The 15038-nt window shown below is 42.6% G+C and overlaps 1 protein-coding gene across 1 annotated transcript in view; it reads right to left on the reverse strand.

Moving 5' to 3' along the window:
- Window positions 1-4514: 4514 nt before the first annotated feature.
- Window positions 4515-15038, reverse strand: part of SLC18B1 (solute carrier family 18 member B1) — a 55903-nt gene continuing 45379 nt past the window's right edge. The window contains exons 11-14 of the mRNA XM_066605599.1: window positions 10025-10099; window positions 7966-8059; window positions 7831-7883; window positions 4515-4972 (exon numbers count right to left, since the gene is read on the reverse strand). Of these exons, the coding sequence (XP_066461696.1) occupies window positions 4909-4972; window positions 7831-7883; window positions 7966-8059; window positions 10025-10099 (286 nt within the window). The 3' untranslated portion in view covers window positions 4515-4908. The remainder of the gene's footprint in view (window positions 4973-7830; window positions 7884-7965; window positions 8060-10024; window positions 10100-15038) is intronic.

The raw sequence follows: 15038 nt of genomic DNA on the forward strand, positions 1-15038 counted from the left end.
GACTTTTCTAGCTGGTTTGTACTTACAGTTCCAGCGTTTCAGCAACTTATAAAAATTTTCCCAAGATGGCCGCCGGCTCTTTTCCCGTCGCTTGCTGTAGCCCGACGTGCGCGCTCCCGAGACGCTACCAGCTGTGTCTCCCTGACAACCAGACGCCCCGCAGCCGCCGACCGGACCCCTGGAGTGAACACGGCCGACCAGTCACCCACCGCCAGGCAGCAGGTAACCGGCGCAGCCCCCCCCCCGGAACAGCGGCAGCCCCCCCCATCGCAGCGGCAGCCCCCCCATTGCAGCGGCAGCCCGCCCCCGGCGCAGCGGCAGCCCCCCCCCCGGCGCAGCCCGCCCCCGGCGCAGCGGCAGCCCCCCCGGCCCATCACTTACCAGGACGGCGGGACAGCTGGGCGGCTTCTCGGGACTTCTCGGCTCTGCACCTTCCTCTAACAGAGGATGGTACAGAATGGCCGCTCCAGCGCGCTCCCGATCAGTGACAGCTCGTCTGCGCATGCGCAGAAGAGCTGTAGCGGGGAGCACACTGAAGCGGCTCGTGCTGAAAGGAGAAGAACGGACTGCGCAAGCGCGTCTAAAAAAGCAAGCTGCCAGCGAATTTAGACGAAACCATGGAGACGGGGACGCTAGCAACGGAGCAGGTAAGTGAAATAACTTCTGTATGGCTCATATTTAGTGCACGATGTACATTACAAAGTGCATTAATATGGCCATACAGAAGTGTATACCCCCACTTGATTTCGCGAGACAACCCCTTTAAAGGACAAAAAGGAAAGTAAACATTTAAAGGGCAATAAAGGAGAAAAATAATATGCGATACAATATAGTAAATATATTCTGAGAATAAGATCTAGCTGCTGATTTTTTTTGCTGTTTCATCGAAGATGGCCACCCGAATGAACTGGTAAAAGGTAAAGAATGGTTGTAAACAAGTACCCTCTTTTACAGAAATGAGTAGATAAGATGGAGTAATTATGGACTAAAAACAAACAAATAGGATTCTCAGGTAACGCTGTTAAAGCACTTTTTTAATGAAATAGAGGCATGTTATAAAAAGCCATCGAGAAGTTTACCATAAAAGGTCAAAGAGATCTCACTATACTGCTTTAATGACCAAAGTTTGGAAAGCTGCATATAGTGTCCGACATCCATCTGAAAAAGGACACTAGGGAGCATTGAGGAGACGCGTGACAGCCAATTAGAAATGCTGTTGTAGTGTCCCAGAACAACATCCTGGTCCCCTTCATAATTGTCATACATGTATTGTCTCATGTGGATGCACTATGCAAAACTGTCATGTCAATTTTCTGTATGTGTGTTGCACAGCTGCGGCGTCTAAAGGGTTAACTCTCCTAAAACATTGCCTGTCAGCTCTGCTGCGGAATGTATCTATTCTTACTGTGTCATGTGGTACAAGTGAGATTATAAAAGTGAGTGTCTGCGAGCGGGAAGGAGCTTCTTCAATCTGTGTCAAAGTGGGTTTCCATCTTGCCTGCTACAGAGTGCTAACAGAGAGCCTCATGGAAGCACCTTTAGCTTCCATGTTGGTGAAGATGGAGGAACGACTACTCGTAGCGTCTGGAGAGTGGATGTGAGAGGAATGAGTCCCTTTTTACTAAATCCCCAGTTTACTAAAACAGGTACCCGTTCAAACCACAGGCATTGTTTTCCTGTGTGGCTGTCCACCAATAGGATCACCACACAGATGTACTTATGACACCCACGTGGATAATGTGCGGGGTACATCTAGGCTAAGCCGTCTCAAGTAATTTTGTCTGCCAGAGTGTATGTGGAGAGACCCCTACCTTTTACCTCCTCCAGAGTATACTTGATTTCCAGGACCGGTAACATATAGATATATATGACGTATTGTTCCTGTGGTTTTTCCTCCCAACCTTTGATCTTCTGCCTGTAATTTCTATAAGTAAATGATACCTGTAACTACCTGCTATACAACGTTTAATGGAAGTAAAGTTTTACCGGGCCTCAACCGTTCCTGAGGACCCAAGGTACTATACCCAAGTCTCTGTGCTGTTACTCTGCCGCATAGATTAACGGTGTGTAGGAACGGTGGCGTCACAACGTGATATCTACGAATACTACCCCCTCATCCTGAGGACTACTGATCCTATCCCCTGCTGTGGTAACTCTCTCCGGGACTAGGAAATGGTAAGTGCCACCGAGACAGGTCCACGCACTACACCGTCCCAACTCCAGCCGTATGCTAAGGTACAGAGTCATTCCCTGCAGTATTCCATGCATGGGTGTTTCAGAAGTTGCAGCGGCCCCTTTGTAATCAATCCCACAAATGGGCTGTTACCATAATCCGAACACTGGAGTAACTAAGGTATGCGGTTGCATCTGGGCCCAGGAGCCTACGGGGGCTCATAAGGCCTCTTCTTCATACAGGGATCCTGGTACTATGAATAAAGCATTATAGTTGGGGGCCCTGTTACAGGTTTTGCATTAGGGCCCAAGAGCTTCGAGTTACGGCTCTACATTAAGGGGTTAAGAGAAGTTGGGGTGCCAAAAGATAAACTTTTGCACCGAAACCCATGAGCCTTTAGCTATGCCCCGGCTTCCAATGGCTGAGTGACAGTAGCCCCCAATCCTCCTCACATCTTGATCTGCTTACTACTACATCTAAGACTCTGTTCCCATCCACAAGTCTTCCAGGAGACATATACATTTGTTGTATCATACACCAAGTTCAATAACTTGCTTCATTTGTTAATATAGCACCTTTTTAAAAAAAAAAAAATCACTTTCCATATCTTAGGAAACGAAAAACTGGTAAAACCTTTAAGCACTATGAATAGAATTTAACTTACAACTTTGAAGTAGGTTTATAGAGACTTAATCACCTACTTTTAGCCCAATAAGCTAAGCTTATGGGCTAAAACTAGGTGAAGTGCTAAGTCCAGGGAGGTGTTAACCTTGCCTTCCCAGTCATTTCCCTGGTGTGAGTGTTAGGGCTCATTCACACGGGGAGCTAGCCGTGCAAAAATTATGCGCTTAAACACGCAGCTATTAGAACCAATGGTTTCCTATGGCAATGTTCAGATAAAGGAATCTGAATGCCAATGGCCGTGTGAATAAGTCCTTAGGGCGGCTTCGCACAGGCGTATTAGCACACACAATATGTAGAGAACAGAGCCCATTGTTTTGAATGGGTTCATTCTCATTCCTTTTTTTTAATGCGTGCTTGGAAAAAAATGCAGCACGCTCTATTTTTGTGCAAATTTGCACAGACCAGTGAAGTCTGTGGGAGGTGCGCAAATGCATGCTCAATATGTGTGCAAATGTGCAATTTCATGAAGAAAGAAACACATCTGGAACTTCTTAGGCTAAATAACCTTTTAAATCAGGGTGTGGTAGTGTCCCGTGTGCAAAAAACACTGCCCTGCATCTGCGCCCATACACTCGCAAATCCACCTCATTCATAGCCAAAAATATGTTGTGCTAAAGAGTGCGCAATTGTGCATATGCTCGTGTGAAGAAACCCTAAGGGCTCATGTCCACGGGGAAAAGAAGAATTAAAATCCGCAGCGGATTTTAACTCTTCTCCCGCGCGCGGATCCGCACCCCATAGGGATGCATTGACCACCCGCGGGTAGATAAATACCCGCGGATCGTCAATAAAAGTGATTTTTAAAAAAAAAGGAGCATGAAAAAATCTGGACCATGCTCCATTTTCATGCGGGTCTCCCGCGGGGACGGCTCCCGCGGGCTTCTATTGAAGCTTATGGAAGCCGTCCGGATCCGCGGGACACAAAAATCACATTTTACTTACCCGCTCCGTTTCTTCTCTTCGGCGCCGCGCCATCCTCTCTCAGCCGCGGCCGGATCATTTTGCTTCGGCCCGGCGCTTGCGCGGGGCACGTCACCGACGTCATCGTGCACATCCGCCGAGCCGAAGAATGAAGATCCGGCCGCGACGAGAGAAGATGACGCCGCCACGAAGAGAAGAAACGGAGCGGATGGGAGGTGAGTTTATTGTCATTTATTTTTCTTTTCAGCGCTCATGTCCGCGGGGCAGGAGGGACCCGCTGCAGATTCTACATGTAGAATCCGTAGCGGGCCCGATTTTCCCCGTGGACATGAGGCCTAGAGTACTACATGCGGCTCATGCCCATGGACAGAGTAGGATACGCCCGTGGTTTTACTCCATGGGAATGCCGCGGGAATAAAACAAAAAAGTCCCCATTGGCGATCGTGGAAAAAAACGTCTCCATTAATACTATATTATTGGAGACCTCCCACCGTGGAAAAACGCGGTAAAATTGAAAATGCCGCTATTTTTTTTCCGCGGCGGAAATCCATGGCAGAATCCCGGATGAGAGGACTTAGCTATTAGGTTCAATAGAACCTAATAGCTGCTTTATTCCACCGTGGGGAATGTGGTATAAATTCGTCCATGGGTATTAGTCCTAAGTCATTTTTCAGTATGTCCACACTTCATGGATCTGTGAAATAGTGTTTTTCTTCAACAGATTAAATCTAACACGTTAGAAATTCTAGTAATTTAATTAGGAAACTAATCTTAAAATACAACAAATGGGAAAACATTGAATAAAGTTAGCAATTTTATGAGGTATCAGCTGTGGTACATTTGGGCGACCTGCATTAGTACCTGATAAAGACAAGTTCACTGTACGTGTGAAGGGATTCGCTCACATGGATGGTGAGGAACTCTCTGCCCAGAAATGCACCACTATTATTATGTGGTTAAACTTGACCCAAAGTATACATTCACTTTACCAAACCAAATGGAAATGAAAAGTTGACAATTCAATCGCAAGATGGTGAAAAACGTATATGAGCACCAACTTTATATCTCAAAAAGGCATCGGAATAATAAAAAAGACAACTACAGAAAAATGGAGATTTCACTTGGCTTTATCATGTTTCTTGTAGCAAATGCTCTCTTTCTTGAACTGTACTGTTTATCTCCATAGAACGAGACCTGTCAAGAGAAAGGCATACTGCTGATACCAGTCAAATGGTTTACATCTATTAGTAGTACTTGAGTAGACTATACCCATAGGCTAAATGTGCAATTGTTCTACAGTCATCCGCTCCAAGTCTGTATGGCAGCACTGACCACATTTGCATGTTTAATTGTCATAAGCAGCAATTATCACACAGGGAGGAAAATAATTAAAACAGGTGAACATCATAAGAAAAACAAAAACGACATAATGCCAGAATGGCATTTTAATGGGCACCCAGTCTCCTTAAAATTTGAATAAAAAGGGATCAAAAAGTCAAATGTACCACAAAAGGGAAGCAATAAAAAAACTTCAGGTCACCCAGCAAAAAAAAATCTGAATATGGTGACAATTTTTTATTGAAAGGTTCTTTCATTTTTTTAAAAGCAATAAAATCAAAAACCTATATAAAATTTGGTATTGGCGTATTTGTACCATGCAGAATAAATGTAAACGTTTTTGTTGCACCATGAATGCCATGAAAACAAATCTAAAAAAACAATGATGCAATTGCAAGTTTTTTTCCATTTAACCCCACTATAAGTTTTAAAAGCTTTTCAATACATCATATAGTACATTAAATGGTGACATTAAGAATTACAACTCTATCTGCAAAAGGTGACTTTTTAATCACTTTATATTCAATTTTCTTTGAAAGTGAGGATGGATAGGAGAAAAAAAAAGGAAATCTGGCATGGTGTAATTTTTTTTACAATGTTCACCATAAATAATGAGATATTTTAATAGAGGTTACATCGTTATGGATGCAGTGATACCAATTATGTTTTGTGAAGAATGGGAAAAGGTTTTTTTTTTTTTTAACTTTTAATATATTTTACATACATTTTTTGTCCCACTGAGGCTCCCTACACTCTCACAACGAACAAATCTCGTGTGATTTTTTTCAGCTGTGTGAAATCTGCCTAAAGGACCTGAACATGTGATCATTTAATATACTTTTGCAATACATCTGTATTGCGGTATATTGAACTTTTCATTGTTGCCTTCTATGTCCTGATGATATGTGGCAGACCTGGGAGCATTTGCAACTTCACAAGGCCCCAGGCTGTTACTGCAATGCATTAGCACCCCACGATCATGCCAATAGGGGGTTTGGGGTAATGTAGGACCCTCACTTAAATAGTGCAGAGAGCACTGAAGGTGGCAACTAAGTGGTTAAATGGCTGTGATCATTTAACACTCATTTCTGTCTAATTGCATACACCACCCCGGCAAACAAGAGTATATGCCGTTAGTTGTGAAGGGGTTAAAAGGTTTTCTGCAGTATGAAAAAGCATCTGACATGTGAGGGTCCTTTTACATGTGTGGAATATTTTAGCAAGACGCACCAAAAGATGCAGCTTAATCTGCTGCTCTGGATTTCTGCTCCAACACCCATGTGTATACTTGCAGATTTTGGTGAAGAATTTTTGGCGTCTTTAGGTGTGTCTTGCAGAAATATTCCTTACATGTGAAAGGTCCCTTAAAGTGATCACTGGAACAAGGGGGCGGAAGTGCTCTGGTGGGACTGCACAGTAGAGAGGTGTATAGGTTCATAGACAAACCTATGTTCCTGCCTTTCCATTACGGCTCATTCAGACTAGCTCTGTTTTTGCCCATGAGAGGTGCGCAAAGAAAGCGCTTCTATAGGAACCAATGGTTTCACATGAACGATTGTTAGATGCACTAAATTAGCGCATCTAACAAATATAGGACATAAGTGGCTACAATGCCCGCATCGCAGGTCCGTGCTGCGTGAAAAGATAGGATCAAACCTATCTTTGGTGCGAGTTGCGCAGGAGTTTCCATTGACTCCTATAGGAGGAGGAGTTTATGGAAACTCCTGTGCAGGAAAATAAGATTCCCCGCTGCTTACAGCAGGACATTTAAAACCTGCTGCCCAGAGGCACATTTTAAATGTCCAGCTGTAAACTCCTGTTAATCCCTGTGGGCTCCCCTTCTGGGCAGCAAGTTTTAAATGTCCTGCTGTAAGCAGCAGGGTATTCCTCCAGCCCTGCTGCTGGGCAATTCCCCAGCAGCAGGGGGCAGTAGGGGACTCCCTCCAACTCTCTCCCCAAGGGATTTCCCTATAGTGGGGATAGAGAGGGGGGGGGGGAGGGTGTTACAGGGCTTTCTCCGGGGGCTTCTCCAAGAGCGTGGGAGGAGGCGGGTCTAGCAGGATCTGCCACTAGCCCCTCCCCTCCATTTTTGCTATGGTAATCCCTGTGAGATGCCATGTAGCCCTGTCCACTCTCTCTGCTCTATGGGAATAACCCGCGGGGATCCCCATAGTGGGCTATGGGTTAATCCCCCATAGCAGGGAGAGAAAGCAGAGCCATGGGGGATAAACCCATAGCAGTAAGAGTCAGTCTCTCTCTCTCTCTCTCTGGTCAAGGGAAGGGATAGTGACACTTTAAACTATATACTGTATGTCATTGCTTTATGTAGAAGTTTTACACAGCTGAATTATTATATTTAGCAATGCAGAAGCCATACAAAATTGCTAAACCAAGAACATGCCATCACGGAAGACTTTCATTTCAGATCATAACACAGGTATATAATATATTTTATTGCATTTCAGCTTTGCACTTTCATTAATGATTCACCAAATCGATATTTAGTATCGGCATTCAACCACAATACGGTCAATGGTTTGCAGTGACTACAAATTGGAAGTACTAGCGATGAGGAAAGTAGCCATCAGCACATGCAAAAAAACCTCTAGAGTTGAGTAACAAGGGCTGGAAGCTGACCTACAACCTTGTGAGAGAGATTCGTCCCTTAAAATATAAACCTGCAAAGTTCATTAATCATGCTGTGAAAATCTCACCTTTTTTTCCTTTTATGTGCTTCCCAAGTGTAAAATATTAAACTCAGTACAAACTGCAAAAGGACAAAATGCTGAATATTAATATCATTATCATTTCTATCACATAATGCTGATACACAATTCTGTATAACTTACAGACACAAGAGGTAGAAGTCCTTGACAGGCAGCTGCCCACTTAAAATTTAACTTTTCATTCAGAAATCCACCAAGCGTCGGGCCAATAAATGCTCTGAATATTCAGAAAAAGAAGTTTGGATGAAGAAAAAAAAAAAAAGGGGGGGTACAATAAATTATATAAGTGAGACAAGTTTCATCCATTGCAGCATATTTCCAATTTAACAGCACAAGCACTGTCAATATTATAGGTTATAATCACTAATCAAACTACTAACAACCACTTGTCCGTTAGTATGTATGTGTGTGGACGCTTCTCATGCTCCGCCCCTGGTGAGGTCATCACTCTACCCCCCCCTAGTGATGTCATCACAGGTCCTACAATCAATATATATATATATATATATATATATATATATATATAAATAAAAAGAGCCTGACTGACAGAAGAACAACAAAGTTAGGGCTCTTGGAAAGGGAGCACAAAAATAACAAAATGAGAATACAATTAAGCAGTTATTATCTCAGACACAACTCAACGGTCCTGACAGAAGACAACGACCTACCACCACCACAGAGATCTGGTGGGCTGAAGGACTTGCAGTGACATCACTGTTGTGGGAGGAGCTATTGTGCAGTTTGGTAGAGTACATTGCATAAGCTGACAGCAGCTACCAGGACCCGTGATGACGTCACCATCATAGGATTATCTGTGTTGGTGGAGACCAGGGGCTGATGATGCCCTGGTGATGTCTGGAAATCAGCATGGATGTACCACAGCTGTGTGTGTGTTAATCAGGATGCATGTAGCAGAGCTGTATGTGTAATATGCTGTGTGTGTAATGTGTGCGGTCAGGATGGCTGTAGTAGAGCTGTGTGTTATGTGTGGGGTCAGAATGGATATAGTACAGTTGTGTGTAATGTGTGGGGTCAGCATGCATGTAGTAGAGCTATGTGTGTAATGTGTGGGAATTAGGATGGATGTAGTAGAGCTGTGTGTGTATGAGATGTGTGGGGATCATAATGGATGTACCAAGTAGCACAGCTGTGTGGCGCATTGCGCCACCAGAAACACTGGTACTATAATTTCCTAATAATTACTAGTTACTCGAGAAGGGTCAGTGATCCAGGGATTAGCAAAAGGAGAAAAGCTGGCTTCCTAAAAATACTTCCTTTATTCTGTTTTTATTACAAAAAATCCATAAAATTATAAAATGATAGGTACTGTATGACACCATGTCCAGGGATTACTCTGATTGCCAGATCAGAGTCAAGTGGGATTTTTCCCTTAAATGTGGTAAATTGGCCTCTACCTCATCTTTTTTCCTTCCTCTGGATCAATATTGGGTGGGTAGGTGGGGTTATACGCTGAACTGGATGAACATGTGTCTTTTTAAAGCCCAACAAACTATTCTATAGTGATGGAGCCTATTACCTTAGAGCACTATTTCTCTACGGAAACTAGAAGTCATTTGAATGATCCGGTTATGTCCATACTGAAATCTATGAGCAGGGCTACGTAATTTAACCATATTAAAATGATCCCCTGAGATATACCAGATGACTTAATTTCCTCTTTAAGAGTCGTGTCAAATCTCAGTGAACAGAAAGTTTTCCTTTAATGACTGTAGTGGTAATGGTTTGTTGACCATTCAAAATTTCCTAAAAAGGTGTTGTCACCAGTGTCTTTTTAGACCAGGTATACAAAAACAGTGGTCCAAGAGCCACATGCAACCTGTAATGCTATTCTGTGCTGCCCCCCAACCACTGCTGCAGGGTAGTAATGTGTGGTTTCCGCAGTTAGGGCAAATTCAGATGTGGCAGATTTAGTGTGAGGATTCCACAAATGCAAAAGGAGCAGCAAATTACAGTACAGAAAATAGTACATGTGGATGTTTTTTTTTTAATTCCATTGGCATTCAGCAGAAATTCCACAAGGGAAAAAGAGCAAAACGTGGATTTTCAGATTTTTCAGAAAGGTGCTGGATTTTTACTGCAAACCTCACCTATATTGTACATTGAAGGGATGACTGCAAGGAATCGCAGCATAATCAAACATGAAGAATAAAGAAGTACATACCCTGCAGACCACATTGCAGCGAACAGTCCAGATATCAAACCCAAAGTGCTGAGGCCTTCTTCAAAACCATTCTCACTTGAAACAAATAGGATGTGAATGTTACAAAAGTCAGGAACACTATCTTTTCTCCTTAGGGAGAGCACCTAGAAGGCGAGTGAGTGAGGAGACTTGCAAGGCCATTCATGCTCCTCTGGGTTATAAGCAAATAAGGGAGATGGAACAATACCTCTGCAACACCACCTATTGGAAGGCAGCTTTCTAAGTGCTCTACCTAAGGAGGAAAGATAGCGTCGCAGGCCTTTCTCTAGCAAAGCCAGAAACCTACTGCACACTGATGAGGGGCAAACACCCCGAAACAGCTGTCTGTGTATGGATTCTGGCTTGGCTTTGAATTCTCAGTCATTGTTACATGGTTTATATAAAAGAGTCTAACACTGACTTGCAGGAAAGCTGCCTTCCAATAGGTGGCGCTGCAGAGGTTATGCAGCCAGCTTCCTAAACATTTAGAACTCACTGCACAGTCAAGATGTAGGAAAAACAGTATGAAGAATTGTAAAGAAATATATAAGTAAAAGGTTCAAGATCTATAATTTATACATTCAGTGCTGTAATAAACATGTCCAGTTTAATCGAGAGCCAGAGGAGTTTGGTTCCTAAGGTGCATTAGACAAATTAGTGTGGATGAAGTATCAATGTAATATGTAAAAGAGAATATATTGTATATACATAAAATACTTTTCACTAACTACTGATAAAACTTAAAAATGTATTTGGACTTAAAAAGGAAACTAGTTTCCAGACACCTTGTGCACATCCGATAGCCTGCATCTGTCTCATTAATCTTGTAAAATACTTTATTACATTTTTCTTTGTCTTAGGCTAACTGCAAACGAACAGATTTTTGCTGCGGAGTCCGCACCATACATCTGCAGCAAAAACCGTCCATAGCATGCTATCGATTCTTCCTTCACACTTGTGGAAACCAATTGCCGTTTCTGCGAGCGGAGGAAAAATTGCAGCATGCTCTATTTTTGCGCACATTCCGTGCGGACGGCTTCCAGTGGGCCATCCACAATTAAGACTATGAACAGGTGGCAGATTCTGCCTCATCACCTAGCGATAGTGTGGGAAGAATAAACATTTGAAAAAAATAATCTGTACTGTCCATTTCAGATGGTGGCTTGCCGCGACCATCCACAGTACAGGTGAAGAGGAAAAGCGTCAGGTACGTAGGGTCGCTGGCTGCTGTTAGTCGGATTCCGCTGCGGGCTCCCGCATGCAGAATCTGGCTCTGCCGCGTGCAGGTGGCCTTACACTGTAAATCTAGGCTGAAGTTCAGCCTCTCTGCCTGCAGTTAGGCCACTTTCAAACAAGCATTTATAAAAATACAGCGTTTTTAAATGCGGCATTTTAGAAAATTTTTTACGACGTTTGACAGTGTTTTTTAACACACCATCATTGCAATGGGTGATGTAGTACGTTAACGTGCTGAACGCACAAAAATAGAACATACAGTGTTAGTTTAAGCGTGCGCTAAAAATGCTTTGCCAACACACTCATCTGAGAAGCCCCACTGAAATGAATGGAAGCTCAGTACAGCGTTTTTTAGTAGGCGTAACAAATGCCCGCCAAACACTGTAAAAAAAAAAAAAAAAGCCTGTATGGGAGTGGCCTTAGGCATTCAGCTTCCCTGGCCTAGTAGGTTTTCTTAGCTGCGGGGGGCAGCTGTTCTCACAGGCTCAGCTTCCCTGCACTTACACAACTCTCAGACTTGCAATGCTCCTCCTGATATCAGATTTACTTAACCTGGTATGTGCACTTTTAAAAAAATGTTGTAGGCATTATGCCCGTAGTTGGCTGTGGGCAAAGTAGCATAAATCCTATTGGATTGTTCTTTATTAGCCATTTTACTAGGTCCTGTGCGTTTACATGGTAACAGCATACAGTAGATAGAGCATATAGAACCACAAATCCAAAAACGTTGGGACGATGGTATATAACGTAAAGAAAAGAAGAATGCAATCATTTGTAAATCACATTTAACCAGATTTTATCCACAGTGGAACATAAAACACATATCAGCAGGTGAAAGAGAGACCTGTTTCTATTTATTTCTGAAAAAATTTACCTCATTTAAAAAAAAAAAAAATGGATGGCAGCAACACATCTCACAAAAGTGGTCTACCATTGTGTAGCATACCGGGTTCTTTTCACAACAGTCTATAAACATCTGTAGGATTCTAGCTGCTCAACAGTCCGGGGTCGTCTTTGCCATATACCATTTCATAATGCGATAAATGTCTTCTATTAGAGAAAGGCCTGGACTGCAGGCGGCCAGTTCAGCAGCCGGACTCTTCTTCTGTAAAGCCATGCTGTTGTGATGGATGCAGTATGTGGTTTAGCATTGTCTTGCTGAAATATGGAAGGCCTTCCCTGAAAGAGACATTGTCTGGATGGGAGCATGTTCTTCTAAAACCTCTATATACTGCTCAGCATTGATAGTGTCTTTCAATATATGTAAGCTGTCCATGCCATAGGCACTACTGCCACCCCATGCCATCCAAGATGTAGGCTTTTGAACTGTGCGCCGATAACAAAATTAGATCGCCCCTCTCCTCCTAAGTCCATAGGAAACGGCATCCGTGGTTTCCAAAAGCAGTTTAAAATGTTGATTGATCTGACCACAGAGCTTTGGCCCAGAGAAGACGCTGGCGTTTCTGGATTGTGTTGATATATGGCTTCTTCTTTGCATCATACAGCTTTAATTTAGTTCGCTGTGCAGTCCACAAATGTGTGTTCACGGACAATGATTTCTGGAAGTATCCGAGAGCCTCCGCAGTGATTTGCATTACAGTATCATACCTGTTTTAGGGCCCGTAGATCTCGTGCGTCCAGTATTGACCATAAGTCCTGTCTTTTGGGCACATTATTTCCTACAGATTCTCTGAACATTTGATGTTCTTATGTACTGTAGATGGTGCGATATTCAAAGTCTTCACAATTTTAAATTTTTCTGAGATTGTGAAAAACTGCATCTAAAAATTGAGGCACAGAAAAACTCTGACCATCTTTGTTTTTTAGAAGAAAAATATCCAAGCGGGATCAGGTACAATGAGTAGAGGACCAGAGAGCCAGAATAACAGAAGAATTCCTTTACAGCAATGTGTTTCCATACCGTAACCGAGCCTTCATTTGGCATGGCACAGAAATGCGTTGCTGTCAAAGTATTCTTCAATTATTCTCTCTCTCTGGTTCTCTGCTCAGCGTGCATAATCCCTTTGTACCATGGAGCACAGTGTTCTTCTCGGTTTCTTTTGAGAGACTCAGCCTCTCTAACATGCTCATTTCATGCAGTAGAAAATTGACCCAGGAGCTGTTTTTCATTAGTACCACTTTTCCCTCCTTTTGTTAACCCTGTCACAACTTTTTTTTTTGAGATGTGTTGCTGCCATCAATTTCTAATTGAGTTAATTTTTTAAAAATAAAATGGAAACATGTCTCAGTTTCAATTTTTGATATGTGCGATATGGTTATATAAGGTTTCCAAATCATTACATCACCTTTTTCTTTGCAATTTACATTTTAAAGAGCAACCCAAATGTTTTTCGAATTGGGGTTGTATGGAGAGGTCTAGAGATTTCTATATATGCTGTGACTATGTGTGTCTGCAGATCTGACAGCTTGCAAAGCAGTGTGAGTGCAGGGAGTTGAGCCTGTAAAGATAGCCCCATCCCCACACCTATGACATTGACCAAAGGTCTCAGTTACTATGGAAGCTGAATTCCTAACAACATGCAGTGGATTGCAGAGGAGCTGCACTTCAAACTTGATTTACAATGGTAATGCAAAAACCAATTTTTAATGAAAGTACATTACAAGACTGATAAGACATACACAAGCTATAAGATGAGCATAGGTTGTCTGAAAAGGTAGTGTGCTTTTAAGTTACCTAGTCCTAGTATCCATCACGATTTTCAATTATCTTCAGCAGACAAGTGTTGGAAAATAACATGAAGTCCAATTTGCCGTTAAAGAAGACCTATCGCATGACCCTACTCATCATTTTCGTTTCATTATTATTCAACTCAATAGGAGTACCCCAAAATAAAAGGTTTTTCTAACTGGGATTAATTTAAGAAAATGCGCTTACCAGATTATTACTTTTAATAAAGCAGTACAGTTATGTGGTGCTCTTCTAATCAGATCTCACATTTTCACACTGTCTGATGGCATTGCGAGTTTTGGAAGGAGGACACCAGTAAGTATCTCGCCGACTTTCTCTTGAAAGTTACCAGATTGAAAAAGGAACATGGGTTTTTTTTATGGGTCCCAGTTAAAAAAATTTAACTTTGGGGGACTCTATTGAGCTGTGAAATAAAAATGATGATAGGTACGGTTAGGCAATACAGAATATGCACTGTTGATAAATCTAGCGGATCTTAAAAAGCACCCTAATGTTTCTGTCACGCACTGCACTGTGGGCAAGACCAAAGCATTAGTCGTATGGTTTGCTGGTATCAATAAATCTCCCACTGTTCTTAAACAGTAGACTGCTAGATGGATACACTATAAGAGAAAATCCGAATGCACTGCAGACCCCAAGATGGTTTGCCATACTGTTTAAAAAGTATCCAACCTTAAAAAGTATTTGTATTCAGATACAACACTCTTACACGAATCTCCTACAGAGTCATCCCCTTAGGCGGGCACACACTACTCCCAACACTTCTGCCACTGTCAAAAGCCACGCTGAAACGCCTCTTTTGAGCTGGCGCACAACTGGTCCATCTCATTCTACAGGATGTCTTCTCTCGACTGAAATTTGGTTCCTTTCGGGACATTTTTAGCTTGGTGAAAAGCCGAAAGAGAAGGGAGTCTGACTCTCCACTGATGGGTGTTCATTTGTGAAGTGGTTGTACCACTCCTTTATCTGTGTGGTTCCCTTTGCATTGTCTCCAATGGCCTATTGAATCTTGCGGATCGTTTCCGCTTGGGAATCGCCAAGTTTTACACA

Source organism: Eleutherodactylus coqui, chromosome 1 (genome assembly GCF_035609145.1).
Source record: "Eleutherodactylus coqui strain aEleCoq1 chromosome 1, aEleCoq1.hap1, whole genome shotgun sequence".
Taxonomy (NCBI): Eukaryota; Metazoa; Chordata; class Amphibia; order Anura; family Eleutherodactylidae; genus Eleutherodactylus; species Eleutherodactylus coqui.